Source organism: Rosa rugosa, chromosome 3 (assembly GCF_958449725.1).
Source record: "Rosa rugosa chromosome 3, drRosRugo1.1, whole genome shotgun sequence".
Classification (NCBI taxonomy): domain Eukaryota; kingdom Viridiplantae; phylum Streptophyta; class Magnoliopsida; order Rosales; family Rosaceae; genus Rosa; species Rosa rugosa.
The window spans coordinates 50,664,159-50,683,940 of NC_084822.1; the positions used below are offsets into that span (position 1 = coordinate 50,664,159).

The 19,782-nt window shown below is 37.1% G+C and overlaps 2 protein-coding genes across 4 annotated transcripts; both read right to left on the minus strand.

Annotated features, from left to right (window-relative positions):
* Positions 1 to 1,718: 1,718 nt before the first annotated feature.
* LOC133741164 (probable protein phosphatase 2C 59) lies at positions 1,719 to 6,095 on the minus strand. 2 transcript variants are annotated; one of them, XM_062169113.1, is made up of 10 exons: positions 5,942 to 6,095; positions 5,732 to 5,773; positions 5,490 to 5,534; positions 4,382 to 4,509; positions 3,591 to 3,689; positions 3,332 to 3,490; positions 3,037 to 3,123; positions 2,865 to 2,956; positions 2,471 to 2,545; positions 1,719 to 2,260 (listed from the first exon to the last, which is right to left on the minus strand). In XM_062169113.1, the coding sequence occupies exons 2-10, from the start codon at positions 5,752 to 5,754 to the stop codon at positions 2,102 to 2,104; spliced, it is 867 nt and encodes a 288-aa protein (XP_062025097.1). In that variant the 5' UTR covers positions 5,755 to 5,773; positions 5,942 to 6,095; the 3' UTR covers positions 1,719 to 2,101. The 2 variants fall into 2 exon arrangements, with proteins under 2 accessions (XP_062025097.1, XP_062025096.1); XM_062169112.1 differs by having other exon boundaries at positions 5,490 to 5,576.
* Positions 6,096 to 10,544: 4,449 nt separating this feature from the next.
* Positions 10,545 to 17,502, minus strand: LOC133740350 (uncharacterized). Of its 2 annotated transcripts, none has more exons than XM_062168297.1 (14): positions 17,288 to 17,502; positions 16,877 to 17,009; positions 16,529 to 16,775; positions 16,184 to 16,225; positions 15,955 to 16,026; positions 15,709 to 15,834; positions 15,420 to 15,584; positions 15,009 to 15,093; positions 14,185 to 14,387; positions 13,640 to 13,801; positions 12,710 to 12,859; positions 11,795 to 12,055; positions 11,181 to 11,462; positions 10,545 to 10,844 (listed from the first exon to the last, which is right to left on the minus strand). In XM_062168297.1, exons 1-14 carry the CDS (start codon positions 17,352 to 17,354, stop codon positions 10,608 to 10,610), a joined length of 2,232 nt encoding a protein of 743 aa, XP_062024281.1. In that variant the 5' UTR covers positions 17,355 to 17,502; the 3' UTR covers positions 10,545 to 10,607. The 2 variants fall into 2 exon arrangements, with proteins under 2 accessions (XP_062024281.1, XP_062024280.1); XM_062168296.1 differs by having other exon boundaries at positions 15,420 to 15,577; positions 15,699 to 15,834.
* Positions 17,503 to 19,782: the final 2,280 nt, after the last annotated feature.

Below are 19,782 nucleotides of genomic sequence, written 5' to 3' on the forward strand. Positions count from 1 at the left end.
ATGTTCCCCTGGTAGCCTCAGCTCTAGGGAAGCGGACGGGTTTAGGACCTATCTCTTCCACCACAAGAAAGGGGAAGACTAGGACTTACCGTGACCCAATTACATGTGGAGGAACTAGACCGTCTACCGGGGTTGGAAGAAATTGTAGAGTGTGTTGAAATAGTTATTATTATGTTGGATTCTCCTAGTCCCTCAACTAAGAGGAAAAGACATATGGAAGCTTTAAGCTTCAAGTTTATGTCTCAGGTGGTGGATATGGGGAATGATTCAGGGCATACGACACAGCTGCAGACGGTACAAATGATGGCGGCCCAGGCGGCCAGGTCAAAACCCCGGACTGGAAACGGATTCTGCAAAGGCGATATTTTCTACTCCTTCTACTGAACCCTTACAGATTACAAGTGCTAAGCATGCAGCTGAGTTGACTTTGGTTATCTATGCTAAGAGGTTGAAACAGGTTGTTCCTTTCGAGGCGGTGCAAATTGACTTTAATCCCTCTCAAGTTTGCCCTCGCTTGAAGGGGCTATTGTAGTGTCTCTTACTAAGAAACGCAAGCCGGGATGTCCTCGGGGAAGCATGAATAAAGTGAAGTTGAAGGAGGCTAATCAAAAGCCCCCTCGGAAGGTGAGGAAGAAGAAGCTTCAATTAAAGGCTGAGTGTTCTGTTCAGGTGGATAGTGCTTCCGAGGTAATCCTCTCTGCACAGGGAGGTTCTAAAAGCTTTATGGATAATTTAGGGTTTGAAGTTAACCTGGCTCAATTCTTTTCCTAGTAGTGTCAGGCTACTTGATTACTTAAATTACATCGTTGTCCAGTGTGTCTTTACTTAGAGTTTTCGGTTTTCTAAAATCTCTAGCAGTAACTTGATTTTGATGGACCTACTGCGAGTGAGTTACTGTGTTTTGTACGCCTCTTTCTATCTTTATTAATGGATTGACACTCCCTTGATTTTCCAATATATATATACAGATTTTATCCAGAGCGGAGCTCAACTTTGAAATTAACGTGTGAAGTTAGAGTTTTGGGTCACTTTCGGTTGCATATCCACATCTCGACCGTTCAGTTTTTAGGTACTAGTGTATAGATCATCTCAGCAAATTTTCAGCCAAATTGATGATCGTTAAGGTATCTAACTCGCTTAAACCAATGGACGAACTAAATCTGTCAACCTGAACCGTACTAGCTTTAAGGCAATTATCAATGCCTTAACGATCATCATTTTGGCTGAAAATTTGCGGAGACGATCTATACACTAGTATCGAAAAACTGAACGGTTGAGATGTGGATATGCGACCGAAAAGTGACCCAAAACTCGAACTCCACACGTTAATTTTCAAAGCGGAGCTCCGCTCTGGATAGGATCTGTATATATATATATATATTGTTTAACTTTTAATCCTTTAAAGACAAAAGATTTGTTAATGAATTCACACCCCTTAATTTCCCAAAAAGAAAAAATATTGTTTAATTTTTAATCCTTTAAAGATAAAAGCTTTATTATTGGATTTGATACCCCCTTAATTTTGCCAAAAAATAAATAAAAATTCTTAAAGATAAAAGCTCCAAAATGAACAGATCAAGAATTCAGATGATTAAATGCTGTACTAAACAATTATCATCTTTCATAATCAAATTAGATATCAACTCTCATAATCAAATAACTAAATGATCTTTGATTTGCTTGAATAATTTGGGAAAATAATATTTGAAAAGTCAATAGAAAATTAACAATTTTGATCATGACATTACAACGTAAAACTTGGGCGGTTATAACAAAAGTATCTTGGGAGTTGGGACATATTATCCTTCCGTACAGAGTTTAACAATTAGCACGGGATTTACAGCAAATGAAATGAGAATACACTTTACAAACAGATAAAACATTTCTACTACACTTAACACCCCATAATACAAGAACTAAACTCACATGGTCTTTCTATGCTAGAGGCTGAGGACAAGTAATAAACATAAGCAGTCTCTATCCTTGTAAAAGTACAATGCTACCATAGATTTTCTATGACTATCACCACTGAATTCTTTTATTGCAGCCCACCTACCAGTCTGAAGGAATCAAAGCCCTTGATCTGAGCTGGATAAGGTGCTTAGCCAGAACTGCTTCGTGATGAACCGCCTGGATTAGCCAAGAAACGGACAACAACGCAAGTAATATTATCAGCACTTCCTCTCTGATATGCTTCCTGCATTAGCCTCTCTGATGCCTGTTTTGGGTCCTGAATTGGTTTGATCATTGCAACGGCTTCCTGAAAACAGGGTATAGAATCACTCAAACCACAGTCATAACTTGACAGTCCCAGCAAAAGTACAAACAACAAATACCACATTCTTTAATAACTGTGTGGCAAGTCAAAAATGGTATGGTACGAGACGTGGCAGGATGTCATTCACCCTCCACCCTCAGTGCATTGACAAGAAGTACAGAATAGTAATAAGAATGGAAAATCATGGTAAACCTCATTGGTGACAACATCCCACAGTCCATCACTTGCAAGGATAAGAAACTCAAGACTGTTGTCAATCTTTTCCTCCTGCCAAATTATAAAAAAAAAAAAAAAAGGCTAATTAAATACTCTGAAAAGCTGAAGAAAGAAGCAAGCAACAAAAGCATAAGGTATATAAATCAACCAATTCTTCAATTCAAAAATGCAGAAGCATAAGGCCTACAAATCAACTAATTCTTCAATTCAAGAAATGTCTATTTAAACTGGGACTTGAAATCGCATAGGACTGTTACAGATAATAAGCCAGCAATATCTAACTTCCAAGTTCATCAGATAAAAGATTACGAATGAACTAAATCACTTAAAAATAAGTATTGACATTAATTATCAATAATGAGAATCAAACCTGGATTTCTGGATCAGCAACAACATACTGCTTCAACAGCCTATCTCCAAATGCACGAGAAACAGCAAGAACACCTCCAACTCTCCAAGTTCCTGTTGTTATCATCTCCACCATTAAGAATGCAAACTACAAATCATGTGAACGCTTCAAAACAATCATTGAAAAACCTTACCTGCCCACATTACAAATCCTCCTGCATCCTCAATCCGTTGCCGCTCATCAGTTTGGTCCGGCTTGTGATCTCTTGAAACAGCTATTGCTGCAGAATATAATAAGATCATATTATTAAACCGTGATACATGAATACTGTAACAAATAGACAATCAGCATATAGTTGCAAGTCCATATCCTATTTAGATAAAGTTGCAAGCCTCTCTAGCCATAAGCCCATCTCACCAAACACTAGACACGGGGATAAATTCACTACTCTAACATCACAACTGAGGGAACAATCTTCAAATTCTTACCATTACCACCCCTGCATATCACTGCTCTGGAATCCCCAACGTTTGCGACAAGCAAACGGTCACCAACTAGGATAGCAGTGGAAGCGGTTGACCCAGCATCTCTATTCTGGTTATTTTCTGACTTCAGGAATTCAGAGTCTGTATGGCTGTATGCATCAGCTGAGGAAAGAGGCAAATTTAATTTTACATAGTGTTAGTTTCTTCAAAAACAACAAGAAAGCAACAATAAGGTTACTGGCTATAGGTAATAGTGCCAAACCTATGGCAGATTTGGTGTCAGAAATAAACTTTGGATGCCTGATCAAATTACTAAACAGATTTTGCTTGACATATTCAGCAGCACGTGCACCCCCATGACCTGATTCAATCACAATGCAGAATTTTTCTGTGTCATCTATCTGCTTATTTTCAAATGCATGCAACTATATAAAGATCATGAAAATGAATATTTTTTGTTATACAAACAGGAGAACAGTAATTAAGTACTTAAAAGACTTGCTAAGAAAACTAATCCAACAGTAAAAAGTAGAAAAATGACTACAACAGAGTCCATCAGAACTCAGAAGCTATTTAAGTTTGATTAGCAATTAAAGTGAATGAAAGCATGTGAAGCTTGAAACCAATGAAGAGGGGGTCATCCCAAACGTTCATCTGGTCAGAAGATCATCACAGTGTTGTAAAGACAAAAGTTCCAGTGTCCATATACGGTGAGGTCTCAACTGTGACTCAAAGCTAAACCCACTCAACATTAATACCATATTATACCGTACCAACTGCTATCACATCCAGTGAGCTTTTGTTGATACCCACTAAAAGCCACACAGGATGTGCAGGTGAAAAGAATCATATCAATACTAAAGTGGAGAAAAGAGATACCAACACTAGAGAATTTAACATTAAGAAAGAATAGATATCCATGCACTCACAGACATCTGACAATTGTCTATACTCAATACATTGCATGCCAAGCACACCATATTCACTTATTAAATATTTACTTATTCAAGTTTCACAATCATGGATATTAGTGAGTAATAGAGAGAGATGTACCATCAAAAACTCCGAAGAGACCAACTATTTCTCCCTCAACACCATCAATTCTTGTCTCATAAAAATCTTCCATAGAAGATCTTTTTCCCGGAGAACTTGCATATCCATAGCTGAACTTTCCATTCTGACTGTTGCCACATTTAACATCATAACTAGTGTCAGACAAATTTCAACAGTGGATGAATTTAAAATGTAACATAAACACTTAAAATTAAAAGGTGAGGAATAATATTCAATTCCAATATGGCAATGATAAATAGCCCAATTTAAAGGGATCCATGCATGAATGGAATTAAAGATGAGTTTCTATAGCAAAAGGATATGAGCTACATGTTTCCATATATGAGTTCAGCACTCACAGACATACATTGAGAGAAAATGGCACTTTGTAGAAAAATCATAACGCAAACGGAAAGATTTTCTAGAAGGTCCTCAATCACAAAATTCCAGACAATATTGTTTGGAAGATCCATCACACAGGCAAAACAAAATAATATGCAAAAACTTGATTTTTGCCTCTGGCGAACACGACAAACCATAATAAAGTCAGATGTACAAACCATGATGCAGCCTGACACGACAGAACAATGAAACATAAATTGCAAGTTTCTATAAGTGCCGACTCTTGTTTATTTTAACATTTATAATTGGTCGCGTCGCTAACTAAATTTTATCACCCTTTTGCCCTTTCCCCAGTTAAACAAAGATATACGACATAGTTCAGGGTTAGTGGAACAACCAAATCAAAGAACATTATGCGTAAGCAGTATATCATCAGGACCCAGAATAACAAAGGTCTCCTCATGTACGTATGTATACAATACATTACAATAAAACGCGTCAGCAGATCCTTGTTATGAAAATTCCCCAAAACATAAACATTTGCAGGAAATTAGACAAAGACAAATTGATAATCACTTGCTGTTCCTGAAGAGCTCAATGACAATAAACACATCATACTAGAAACATAGATAGCATTTCAGCTCTAACAATGCGAAAAACAGAAAGTAAACAAAAATAGTTTGTTAAAAGCAAAATAAAATTATGATGGGGCAAGAGCAATTGAAAAAAAGAAGAAGCCCTAGATCCGAATTGAGAAATAAGCAACCTGAGGCCACCACCGCTTACGGGTGCGTCGTCAGCATGAACCTGGCTTGAAGATGACAAAACGGAATTGAGATAACCCATGTTATTGCTGGAATGTTGAAATTGCCCACTCGTTATTTCTTTTGCCAGAATGAGAAACTGAAATAATAGGGCTCTACTGCAATTGCTATATTTAGAGAGCAGATTACGACCTATATAATCGATTGTTATTGTTGTTGCAAGCAAAAATAAAGCTCAAATCACCTAGGGATCATCTCTGATTTCATAAATTACTGAGAGTTTGACCTGTATATCATGCCAAAACCAAAATTTAAATAACAAACTTGATGTAATTGAACAACAAAACAAATCCATGGATCGTGTTGTTCATCAATACAATTCGAAAAGAAAAAAAAAATTGGAAAATCAGGTAATAATTGAGATTAATATGAGATTTAGAGAGAGAGGAAATACCCGAAGGGGAGAGGCGTATAGAAAAGAAAATGAAAGGAGGAGTGAAGAGAGAAATTAAAGGTTTGTTTCAAAGCGAAGACAAGGACGAGACGGAGTGAGAGAAGCCAAAGCGGATTCTCTGCTATTTTTGGTTTCAGTTTGGCAACGCAAGCACAAGAAGCAATTATTACAAGTTGAATTTTCTCAAACTAAAATTCCGAAAATTCTAAATAATAATTGTGAAAAATTAAAAATGCAAAAAATTTTTTTTTTTTTTTTTTTTTAGAAGATAACAGAAGGGCAATTGATAAAAAAAGTTATTAATAAAGAAATGATGATGTCATGGTAGTACTGTTTGTTTGTTTGGGTGGGTACTAAAAGTGGTGGAAAGGAGCGAATCATACGTAGGATTGAGACCTAGTCAATGCAAAATACTGATTAGTGGTTACAGACTTACAGCCTTGCCTTCAACAACCCCCTCAATGGAAATTTGTATCAAAAATAAAACCCCTCAATGGAAATTCATTTTTTAACCAATGTTACCAATTCCATGAGCTTGGGCTTCTTTTGGTGACATGAATACATCTCTTCCCATGTTTTTGGATACAACTCGTAACGGTTCGAGACACCTTCGTGCATAAGAGTTGTGACGATTTCGTGCAGCTTTAGCTTTTCTGCTTTTAGAATAAATTCTCCTGTTTGTGTGACTGTAAAAGACAAGATATTGACTCATATAGCCCAAGAGACTGACTCATTTACGTGCGGGATTATGAAAGAATGTGAGAAACTTGATTTAGTTTAGGAACTCGTCCATCCATAAGACACTATCGTAGTGAGGGAACTCTATTTTTAACTTGACATCTTTAAAGTTGAAAATATCATAAAAAAAATTATTAAAATTGAGGACTAGCAATTCCCATTAATCAAAGGGAATTAAATTCATTATAGGGCTTACTCTTTTTATAAGGAGAAACTGTCCATTTACCCAAATTTGAGCTACAGTACTAATCCCATTTATCCAAACATTTAGGGCATGTTTGTTTCACGAGACTACCATGCCTCACCTTAATTTCTACAAGAGTCCTGGACTTCTCAAGCCTGGCTTATGCTAAACTAATCTTGATCCATGTTTGGTGCTCCGTAGGACTACAACAGAAGAACGAACTCTTAATAAGAAAGAACAACACAAGAAAGAACACCAGGAGAATGATTGGTGGAGTAGAACAAAGAACCAACTAATTGATTAAGGATTAACCAAGCCTTGATGAACTATCCAAAAAACATAGAGACAGATCTCAACTTATCTGAAATTTTTGAAAACAAAACATATGGTTTGGCAAGGCAACCAATCCCCCAATCTCTCTCTGCTCTCCCAGACTTTATCACGTAACACCACAACTAGTTTGAACAATTTTCCGAACATTAGATCAAATCTCAAATACCAAAAGCAAAAATCAAAATCAAACTCAAATTCACAAATATGTCTTCTTTGTCCAGCTCTTGCTTCAATGGTTCTGTACTCCGACTGTCTTTTCTTATTTCTTCTCATAATCTAAATCAGAGGTCTTTATTGCCACTGACTAGGAACCCAACTCGAATTTGTGGTAATCGAATTGCATGCAAGAACTCAAATTTCTGGTGAGTAATTAGCCTTTGAACAAAAAACATTTCTTAAACCCAAAAAAAAAAAATAGAAGAGCAAAGCAAAAACGTGAAATTGATCACAATTCTTACCAGGTCAAGCTACTCAGACAACAAATTGATCAAAATCTTAGCAGATCAAGCTACCCAGACACCAAAGAGATAGAAGAAGAAGAAGAAGGTAGAGGGGATTGAAGGAAAGAGTGAACAATGATTAACGCAAGAAAGGGAGTATGATCGAGTAAAGAGAGAAACTAAACCTGGTCTAGTTGAAGGAGACCGAAGCGAAAGATGCAAGTGAGCGACGAGAAGCGAAGAAAGACCGAGCGTTGCTTTCACAGTCCGGTGAAATTTGGGGAGACTATGTAAGAAGGTGCGGAGGTAGATTCGGGGACTGCATAGTCTCATTTAAGTGAGTCCTTGTTTCAGCCAAACATGGGATAACTCTTATTCTAATAAATAAGACAGTCCAATCTTATACAATCCCATGTAACAAACACCACCCTATAGGATTGCCCACTTACCAAACAAATTACATATTTTTTGGCCTAATACCCAATTAAGTTATTTTTTATTGTTTTTTGTTTATATTTGGGACAATTTTTCCCTCTCTCCCTTTGTCACTTAGAGAGAGAAAGACTTCACCGGACTGCGATCACCGGTCGTCGGAATCCGGTTCTATGACAGGAGTCCGGCATCCAGTTTTATTGCCTCTCAATCATACCCAATAAACTTTTTATTGCCCCCCAATAAAAATTTATTGGGTTTTATTAGGGGATAATAAAAGTCTCCGGCGACTTCTTTGGGAACCTCTAGCGGCTGGTGACGGGATTCTGGCGGCCTGTTATGGGATTCTGGTGAAGTCTCCAATGACTTTTTAATTATTTGGAGGGCAAACTTGTCTTTTTATATTTAAATGGGGTAAGTGGGCACACAAATCTTTTATAAAGTAAATGAGCATTTGTTGGGCCCAAATTGGGTAAATGGTTAAGAACCCCATGCCGCCACTAGAACTTGAACATAGATGCTCCAACAAATCATAATATGTTTATTTACTTTAAATGAAAATAAGTTGGAATAAAACTTGTCAATGAGATAAGCTCTTGAGGTTAGCTCAAGTGGTGAGCAAATTAATTCTCTTTACATGTTACTAGCAGTTTTGGCACACGAGGTCAAAAGGGATTAGTCTCTTCTTGAGGTTGGCTATAAGAATGTTTCAGAACTTGTAGAATATCTTCATCATATGTTGCCCAAAAAAAGTGATTTTTGTGGTTAGAGCTTGGACCCTATCGGCTGTAGGCATCTGTAACCAACGATTCTACATCAGGGATTTGAATAGGTCCTTTTCTCTAACTAGGGTAGTTGAAATTTTTTGGACATTCCCACATTATAATCTTTTAGATTACAAGATTTTTTTTTTCAAAAGGATATTAACTTCATTAGATTCAATAGCCATTAAATGTCGCTGAGCCGTGGCCTGTTGGTTAGCTAGCCTAACTAACACCGTGGAGGTCACAGGTTCAAATTTCACTAACATCAAGGGTGGGGTGGGGAGTTACATTGTCGTTCAGAATCACACAAAAAAAACAATAGCCATTAACAAGGGCTAGAGTCTACCATGTACTTGAATCTCCCGAAATTCTATCAAGTAAATGTAACTCATTACAAATCTGTTTTGAGCTTGTTATAGCAGCGCACTTATAATATAAAGAACCACTCTGTGTCTTGTAAGGCAAAATCATCAGCTAACCTCCCATTAGCCAATCATCTAATTGTGATACCAACAGAATGTCACTTTCTAGCAAATAAATAGGAGCAACCCCTTATCCATATATCACCAACTCATGTAGCGGTCGTGATCCGAAAACGGTTGGTCCTCAACCATATATCGACTCAAATGCCCAAGAATGTCGATCTCTTAGGTCAGACCCACCCTCATCACTAAATGATAGATGAAGGTAGTAAGGCACCCTCCTTATAGGCCCACAAAATAGAAGCATTGACCATCCACCACTAGAAAGAAATCAACCCGAGCAAAATCAACGATCAAGATATCTAATCCGACGCTGATGGCTAACTCCGACAGTAAGAGATCCAACCCGACACCGATCTGCTATCTTCGATGTGCCTCAACTCTATCTGCTTCCGTGCTGCCAAATGTTGATCTCGGTTTCGATGTTCTGTGGCCACCACTCAGCACTGAAGCATTAACATGACGCCTTGCCGGAGCCAGAACAAACAGCAATCAGAAAGTAGTTCCGCCGCCACACTTTGTTAAAAAAACCTAGGGCTCTAATCTTGCGCGTTTTTTTTTTTTTAGATTTACTCGATCTTGTTTCTTCTTCAAAAAAAAAAAAAAAACAAGAAAAGAAAAAAGTTGAAATAGTTCTCCTTATCTTGAAAGTTGCAACTCCTTCAAAGTGAGAAAACATGGCAATAATTCATGTGACTTGGAAACTCTCTTATCTTTTCATATGGAGCCGCATACATTCAGTTCTGTTGGATTTACTCATTTTTCTGGTAAGCTCGCAGAGAAATTATGAATTGGAATGATTTAGCCATATCTTCAAACTCGGTACATTCTGACTCCAATTTATGAAGGAATTGCAGAACTCAATTTTTCTTACATACATTCTGATACTGCTGGTACTAACTATTGGTATTAATGCATGAGAAGGCATTCACTTTTCTGATCATTAATTCTTTCAAATTTGTTCAGGTCATTAGCTATTATATGAGAGAATATTCTAATATTTTCTGGTCCCATTAATTCCCTTCTGCTGAGGGCAATAACCTAAGGCTGGTATCCGATACAATGCCAAATCTTTTGAGCTATTACATCAATCAATATATAATACCGTGCACTATGTTTCAAGTGAAAGAAACAAAAGTCTTTAACTTGACTACAACGTTAATGCACGGTGACCTTTACCCTTTCATATATAAGTGAGAAGTCCTATATACAAACTAATGAAACAAGCAGTAAAAATGGGTTCTGATAAAACTTGAGTAAATAAATAAATATATAATACTGTTATGACTTAAATTAGCTGCGGTTTTTTACCAACTTGTGCATAAGTCTAGATAGAGAAATGAAAGTAGTTTCTGGGATTTTGCCACTAAAATGAATGAGTAGCGACGAAAAGATATCTAAAGTAAACCTATGAACCTCTGGTGTAAACGCCACGCGTATAAGCATTGCTGTCCACACCTCTGGGGCCAACTTTACAGCTTGACTGAAATAGTGAAACCCATTTACCACCCTCACGAGCATGGTATGTCCCTGCAAAAACAGGAGAAAAAACACATAAGTAACCTCATCTCTCTCCATCAACTCGCTTTTATTATTTTCCACCAACATCTTTTCTCATGGGTGTGATAAACTTTGCATATTAATTGATGTGGTAATCAGATATATACATCTCATGCATTTTCCTCTGCAAAAACTGGGTGCAACTCTTTAACTTAGCATACAAGCTTGAGTTAAGTGTAACTTCTGAATTTAGCATACCAACTTGAGTTACTTCAAGGGTGAACTTTTGTTTGGAGTTAATGAAGCCTACTTTAAAAGTGATTATTATGATCCCTCTGATAATTTGATAGGAGAAAGTGAGAGAACCTCTGAGTCAAGTGTGTCTCTGGCTTCGGGATTGTCATTGAACATGTTACCAACAACTTCATCCTGAAAAAAAGCATCAGCTGCACCAATTATATCCCGAACAAGGAATACACGTACCCTTTGACCCTTCGCAGAGAGAATGAAGTGTAAAAGATCTTCAGTGGCGGCAACAACAGCATGCATGTCAAATGATTTCCTTCTCAAAGGATTAGGAGTACTACTCTCCTCCGAATTAAGGGACTCTCTAACAGACTCAGAAGCCTGTTCAGATATTGCTGCAATCTGGAAAAAGATATAGATGCCTATTAAGAATTGGATTTATGGTTTTAAGGAATACAATTAACTTGAAAGGAATTCTATGTTGTAGACTGTGGGTGAATTGCTTAATGTGAACAATAAACTAAGTCATCTATCCCAAAATCAAGGAACAGAGGATTCTTTGTTCAACAACTTGGTCAATGACTCCTAATCAAACATATACAATGACACATGAACTTTGAAGGACCTTTTTAAAACTCCATACATTATAGTACATAGTATCTATTATGTACATAAAAATGTATGCTTCTATATGCATGAACTATCAAGGGAAAATGAAAGAATAAGCAACCTACCAGGCGTTCTAGCCTATTCCACCTTATGGATCCATCACTGCGTATGAGAAGTTCTCTTAAAATTCTTCTCATATCAGGATTTGGGTCAGCCAAAAGTCTTCCAACCACAAAAGGATATGCACTCTCAACAACTTTGAAATCAGGATCCAGAACTTTGGCCGTGCCTTCTAGTGATCCCAGAGCCCTTATCACCAGGGCATAGTCCGGAGGAAGAGAGAAGTTGAATTCATACATAATATTGTATAGTTGGTCCATTATTCCCTACAATTCATTGAATGAGTGTCTAACAAAGGGAGAAGCAATGCAGGAAGACAGTTCACCAAAAACCCCATTGTTGTTGCATAAATGTGTGTGTGTGTGTGTATTCAAAATTTCAAACCAAGTTATCATGTACAAGCTTAGATAATTATCGAGAGTGACCTAATTTGTTGATACTGAAATTCCAGGACCTTAAATTATTATTATTGTTTTCCAAAAGAAAAAGAAAAGGAAAAAGAAAAAAAAAACAGTTGTATGTTAACAGTCAAGTAGAGAAAAACTGGTGTAATACACTTCCACAGTTCCACACAGGATTCTCAGTTGAACATGCACATATATAAAATCTGTTGTTGTTGTTTATTTATTTATTTTTATTTTTTATTTTTAAATCCCTTGCTCCAACTAACAAGATCCCGTTTCAGAGGTCATAGTCACACCCACGCCATCTCAATTTAAACGCGGTCACATACTGCTAAAATTCAAAATGAACAGATCTGATGGACCTAATGCGTGCAATGAGCTTTCAAGTTCTTAGAGTTAGCATAATACTTGTACGCACTATTAATCCCATGTATATATTCAAAACAATAATTGAAGAGATCACATAGCCAAAAGTATGGTCTACATGAATATGCATACACGGGCTGAAGCACAAACCTGAAAATCTTGAGATTGTCTGTTCCTGTCACTAAAGGATGCTTTCATTGCATCTGCAACTGGTTGTATATCAACCCCTTCAGGAATAAATCCCAAAGAAAGAAAGTCATTTGCCAAACCCAGAGAGTCACGATTAACAAAGTGCACAAGCTGAAAGAAACAAAGACTTATCAACAAACATGTCAATCATCTGGCAGATAAATATAGCTATGTCATATACAAAAGAGAGAGAAACCACAAAAATACACAACCTAATGAGATACTTTCAGTGAGGCCACTGACTATAAAATTTACATGAAATGATGCTAGATAGATTAAGAACATGATGTGGCAGTTCATGTGGAATTTAAACATCCAATAATTCCAAAGAGACCAATGTAAAAAATGCCCACATTAATTTGCACATCATGTGGTACAAGAAAACTTGGTCTGTGTAGCATTATCTTTTACATGTTAGTAATTGAATGAAAACATCAAAGGGCATGAAATCCAAGTATAGAATACTATTTTAAGAATGGACCAGTGCCCTGAAGCCAACAAGAGATAAAATTGCAATTTAAATATTTTAAAAAGTCAAGAATAGTAGTAGAAAAGAAAACTGAGCCACCAAATGTTAAACGATCAAAACAGAACTAGCTTAATAAAATGTAGCAGCCACTGAATCCACTTGTCCATCTATTTCTTTCTAGCCATTGAACTCGTTCTCTTACTTTTGTTCCCAGACCTCCCATGCAACTCAATAGTAGGTTAGCATTAGGGAAAGTATACATGAATGGAGAGAAAAAATGGGCACGATGCAATTACTCTTAACAAAATGCCAGACCTCCCATCTAAATTATATTTTTTACAAAGGGAATTTAAACTATACTCCTACATACACAACAAATCTAAACATGAGCCCTGAGCTTCAAATAATTCAACAGTACTTACCATTTGAATAAGCCCCACGCGATAATGTCGCGGAATATCACCCATCATTCCAAAATCAAAATATGCAAGAGCACCACTATCAGTGGCAACAAGATTACCAGGATGTGGGTCAGCATGGAAGAATCCCACCTCAAGCAGTTGTCTCAAAGAACAGTATAATCCCTAGAAAGACAGATAAAGGAAAATGTAAGAGCCAAATTATCTGCAGTCTTAGTTTCTAACATACAATGCAAACTCATATTCATTGCTAGTTGCTGCAAGAGCATCTAGGAATACTTCTACATTTGAGCAAGGCAAACCTTTGACCAGCCCACTAGTTGCCATTTGTTATTTTACATGCCGACTTAGATAATGACATCAGATCTTAACTTGCCTAGGGTTTAACTAGAAAATTAAAATTCTAGCTCAATTCAATTATTAAACTCTCTTTGCTGTAGTGTAGTAGCCTATCACTTTATTTTCTATTTCTGCAATGCCACAAGTGGAAACACAGATTAACAAAAATTGCCACTGCAGATAGACGTGGAGTGATTCCATCCAAGTACCTGGTCAATGAGTTCTTTTCTGTTCAGAAAGGCCGTCTTTAGGCCAATTTCATCTGTAAGCTTTATTCCATCAATCCACTCCATTGTCAGCACTGCCCTACGGGTAAGGTCCCAATATATTTTTGGCACTTTTATACAGTTTGCCTCTTTATGTCTACGAGTTTTCCCAGCTGTAGCATTTGGATAATCCTTTTTCTCGTCACCTGTCAATCAGAAAGAAACCTCTACTGATATAAAAGCTCCCTTTTGTAGAAAATACACATCACAGAATATGACGAGTTCTCATATATAACAAATTCCTAGAAGTGAACTGCCATCTGGTATAGCAGAATAATATCACAGGATGTACTAGCTTTTTAAACTAAGCTACAGCAATATGTTATAGGGCACTCATTTTGGCACTCCACTTTGCCATATATTTCATCTCTTGCATTCCACTTTTATGACTGCCAAAATCACTCCCCATACTATATAATAAATTCCTAATTCTTATACACTAAAATTAAGACCATGCTATTTAAAACTTAGCATTCTCAAATAACATGAAGATATGTATTTAACAGTGATAAAGCCAAGACGTGACCATCATAGAAGGTGTATTTAACAGTGGTAAAGTGGTTTAGGCATATTTTGAAAAAAAAAAATTAAAAAAAAAATTCACACTGGAATGTACCCAGAAGACATGATGTCCCAACAAGCAAGCATTCCTCTAATCACTGGTGTGAACATCATAGAAGGGGTGGTACACCAGCTGACCAACATTGTATAAAGACTTCAACATCTACTGAACACATTGTGCTTGTTACATGTGGAGGAAAACTTACGTGGATGTGAAGCATAGAGAGAAGCAAAACGTTCAGCATTTTTTGCCTCTAGAATGTAATCAATTTCATCAAACATGTGCCTCACCTGTTCATTCAAGAGAGACCATACAATGCCCCCAAAGTGTCAGGCAAATTGAATATACCAAAAGAAAGAAACATAAAGGTGAACAAAAAAAATGGAAACACAAAGGAAGGAATCCTACTATAAGAGAACAATTATAACATGAAAAAGTGAAAATTTTGTTGTCGTTATCATGGCGACCAACTTACAATGTAAAGATGTCAGCACATGCATGCAAGCCTACTATATTCATAAACCCTAGAATAAGATCAACAACTCTAGATTCTTATACATAATGGAGACTTAAGGAAATGAAAGAAACCAGTCCACATGAAATCCAGACCACTCACCATCTCATTCACTGCCACTAATAGATCTTTGCGGGCCTTGGCAAATCGCTTTAATTGGCCCCCAATCATATGGAATAACAAGGCATCAAGGGTCAATGAAAGTGACATGCCAGGCCTTTGTACTTTAACAGCTACCAGCTCCCCAGAGTGCAGGTGAGCTGCAAACTTGAACAAAAAAACAAACCATTCAGCAACAATAGAAGTCATTATTTAAACATTTTCTAGGAGAATCTACATCCATCTAATTAAGCATATGACCATTAAAAAGACTTCTGTAACCTTTATAGACCTGCCCTAGGGATGCTGCAGCAACAGGCTGTGGGCTAATATCAGCAAAAATGTCTGAAACACGAACTCCAAGCTGGGATTCAATAGATTTAATAGCTACAGGGGTTGGAAATGGGGGTATTTGATCCTGTAACATACAGTCAAGATTTGATAAGAAAAATTTAAGAGATCTATCTCAGTAAAAGCTATAACATTTAATTAAATGGCTGCTAGCGAAGGGGCTCATGGATGAAAGAAATCTAGTAACCTGTAACTTAACAAGCTCTTGGCAGTATTGAGTTGGTAGTATATCTGGCCTAGTGCTCAAAGCCTGACCAAGCTGTACTTCAAACATCATTGAGTTAATTAGTTACATCCTTTTATCGTGCAATTAGAAAGAGCAAATCATATAAAAGTTGCATTCATTTAGATGCTACAGATCATGAAAAAGAAATAAAATTGGTCTTGAAAATTTCACAACAGATATAGTGACTTGCCTTGATATAGAAAGGTCCCAAGCGGATAAGAGTTTCACGAAACTGCAATAAATCACATTAAAGTTTCTGTAAAATTTAGTTAGAAACTTGTTTACGAGAATAAGTTACATAAACTGAGTTATACATAGCATCCAAAGTTTCCCATATGATGCTATTAAGTCAGTAAAAATAGGGGTAAAAAGTTGGTCATGTTTAACCTGAAATGACAGAAATGCAAAAACTTAAATTCGTAGTGACCAGCCACCAGAATTCAATTTCTCTGGGGTGTTTCTAAATCAACAGACACAACTAAAAAACCATATGAAACAGAGCATCATGTAACGGAAGTAAATATTAGTCAATTACCTTGATGGCACGTTTCCTTATGTCTTGAACAAAAAATTGCCAGATTGTTAGCTTCAACACATGAAACGAAATAATTGCTGCTCTATACAAAGCCAAAAATGGACCAAAACGGTAGGCAGCAGAAAAACTTCTGGAGCGATTAGCTCCAAGAGCATGTCCAAATTCACTTTCTAGTGACTCCTTCCTCAACTTTGCATATTCGGCGGACGGACTCTCACCGTGCACGCTGGTGAAACCCGTGGAAAAACTGCATAACAGGAGACAAGTTAAGCAAAAAAATCCAAAAAAAAAAAAAAATGTCTTGCATCACCGGTATTAAAAATACTGATAAACTTGTCATGAACTCACGAATGTCGTTGTAGCCAGTAATATGGAGACCCATTGTGTTTGTGTTGTTTCCATCCAATTTCAATAAACTTGTGGCATCCCAAAGGTATGCATTTCTGTATTATGGTCTCCACATAAATTTCATGGCATAGAGCTGCACAATTTTTAATTAGTAAGTTGAGAATTGTAAATACCAAGCTAAACCACTGAGGGCACTATAACATATTCAGAATTCGACCTATGTTGTCTATGTATGTATGTATGAATGTATGTATTTGCCAATATGATTAAGCAAAAAATCAAGAGAATAAGCAATTGGATTATAGTTTGATCCTGCATTTCCTCAAATAAACAAACAGAAAATAAAATAAAATCCTAAGTGAAGGGATGATGCGAGCGAAAAAGAAAGTAAAAGAGAGGAGCGGTACGTACTTTGGGAGAGGAGAGTGGCATGGCGGTGAAGCTTGACAGTGGCAAAGACATTCCTCATCGGCAGCATAAATTTAGTGCAGCGGAGCTCGCGAACCCATCAGGTATTGATTTTCCACAGCAAGTGTTTCTAGTAGTGCTCCAGAGGAAAAGAGACCCAGAAAGCTGCCACGTTTTATCAGCAGTGAACTCCTCCACGCCAAACCGCCTCCTCTGGTTTTTTCCTGTTTTTTTTTTGGGATCAAATAGTTTTAGTTTCTTTTATTATTAATATTCATACAATAAATATTCAGCAGTGAAATTGGGGTTAAATGTAATAGATAAAAAATAAAAAATAAAATCTTTTTTATATTTTTGACTGCAACAATCAAATTTAATCCATCACTGGTAAGATTGTTCGAATGACCTAACATAAAACCTAATGTTTAGCGTTCAAGTCCAAAACTTTGATTAATTTGTGGCCAACAGATTCAATATGCATTTGGTTGCGCCAGCGTGGCTCGGCGGGTTGGATCGCGGATATGGTACAGCGGTGCAGATCGTGGCGACGCGGCGATGTGGTTGGCCGGACTGTGGTGCACGACGGGTGAGGGAGGATCGGTGGACTGGTCCAAACCAAGAAGATGGGCCTGAGTGATCCCTTTGGTGACCTTTTTGGGCTCAAGTTTTGGGCTGGGGTTATGCCCTAATCCATTAAAATGTTTTATTTTATATTTTAATGTTTTTAGTTACTAGTATATTTCCTTGTTTTGGAATCCTAGGTTTGTATTACTCTCTAATTTTGTTAGGGAACTACGCACTTTCGTGCCTCTAGCAAATCCTCTTGAGTAGTTACGACTGAGGATTCTCGAGACAAGGGCTTGGGAAGCTTTTGGTTCCCGGGTCTCCTTGCCTAGTACTTGACTTTGAGTCTTTTACTACTTGCTTCTTAGTTCTCTCTAGTTGTACACCAATTGAGGTCTCTAGGCGACTAGGTTTACTTTTCAAAAGAGAGGTTTTGTAGTAAGGATTTGATCTCCTGTATGTAGGCTCAATAAGTGAGCGCATGTGTTAACAGTGAGGGTCACCTGTCCTTTGTCTGATAGCTTATACCATGTATGATTTTGGTGTAATACAGCATTCGATGTACGTGCCTTCTGGTCATGGATATATGAATGAAAGTATCTCATTTTCTCAAAAAAAAATATGCATTTGGATTCATGCACATGTAGCGGGAGATTAGTTTGGAAAGTGTGAATTTCACTCCCCTGCCTTAATTACACAATTCAGACCCAAAAATAAAAAACTTAATTACACAAAGTTCAACTTAAAAGATCATGCTTAGGGTTTAAGTTCAAACTTACATACTACCTGATAAATCTTGGATTTGATTGGGGAGATTGGGCTTGGAGTTTTATAAGCCGGCAGCTGTGGTGTTAAATCGACCCAATTCTAGATCCGACCCACTTCTACCCCCGGTTCTCACATACTCGCATTCTGCTCCGGTTACTCGAATAAACCTTGTGATTGATTGCAGGAGAGTTTGACTCATCACTCTCCGGAATGGCGAATCAGCAACCGCCATCTCTACGGCCATGGTTTCTCGAGGCAGTGCCATTCATCGTGCTTCTCCTAATAGCAGCTCATGTCCTCGCTTTGGTATGCTCAAGCTTTTTTACTTCCGCTCCGTTTTGTTTCTTCTTTTAGTCTCTGATATCTGATTCTGTTCTCCTTTTGCATCATCATGATATAGGTCTATTGGATATACAGATTAGCTACTGAGAAAGAGAAACAACCCCAGAGGAGAAAAGCACACTAAGCAACAGGTTTTGATCTGCGACAAAAAAAATTGTTGATTTCTTGTGGGAAGAATGTTAATTAAGTTTGATTATGAGCTAGTCGTCCTTGTTATTTACTGCAGTTACTGGTTCGTGTACTAATAGATTATGGAGTGCGACAATTTACTTAATTTAAGAGAATTAACAGACACATTTGAGTGTTGTTAATTTCTTGGGTTTTTTAGCTTCCACTCTTTTAATATTTCGATTCATAATTTGTTTTCAAGTAACAGGCACTGCAGTTCTCTTGTTATATATCGGGTGATCTGTGCAATTTATAAGGTCAGTGTGTTCTATATTTGGTTTCCTTTTGGTTTATGAGAATGTATGAGCAAGAGGAACCAGCCTTGTTTGATTCTTGTGCCATTTCCCATCTTTTAATTTAATACTGTTTTTCGGTTGCTGATTAATTTAAGGGAGAATAATAAATGAAAAATGCTAAGGGTTTATCTGCTTGAATTATATAATAAGTTTGATAAATGATTTCATACTAAGTATTTACTGATTAGTTGAATATTACTGGATGAGACAGATGGAATGCTATATACTTGATCAAACTTAACAGGAAGTTAAACATACGTATATTACAAGAGAATCTCCAGTATGGTGTATTACCATACCAATGGAAGTTCACTTTATCATACTTATGAAATTCACTCAGTTCGGTGATTCATGATCTCT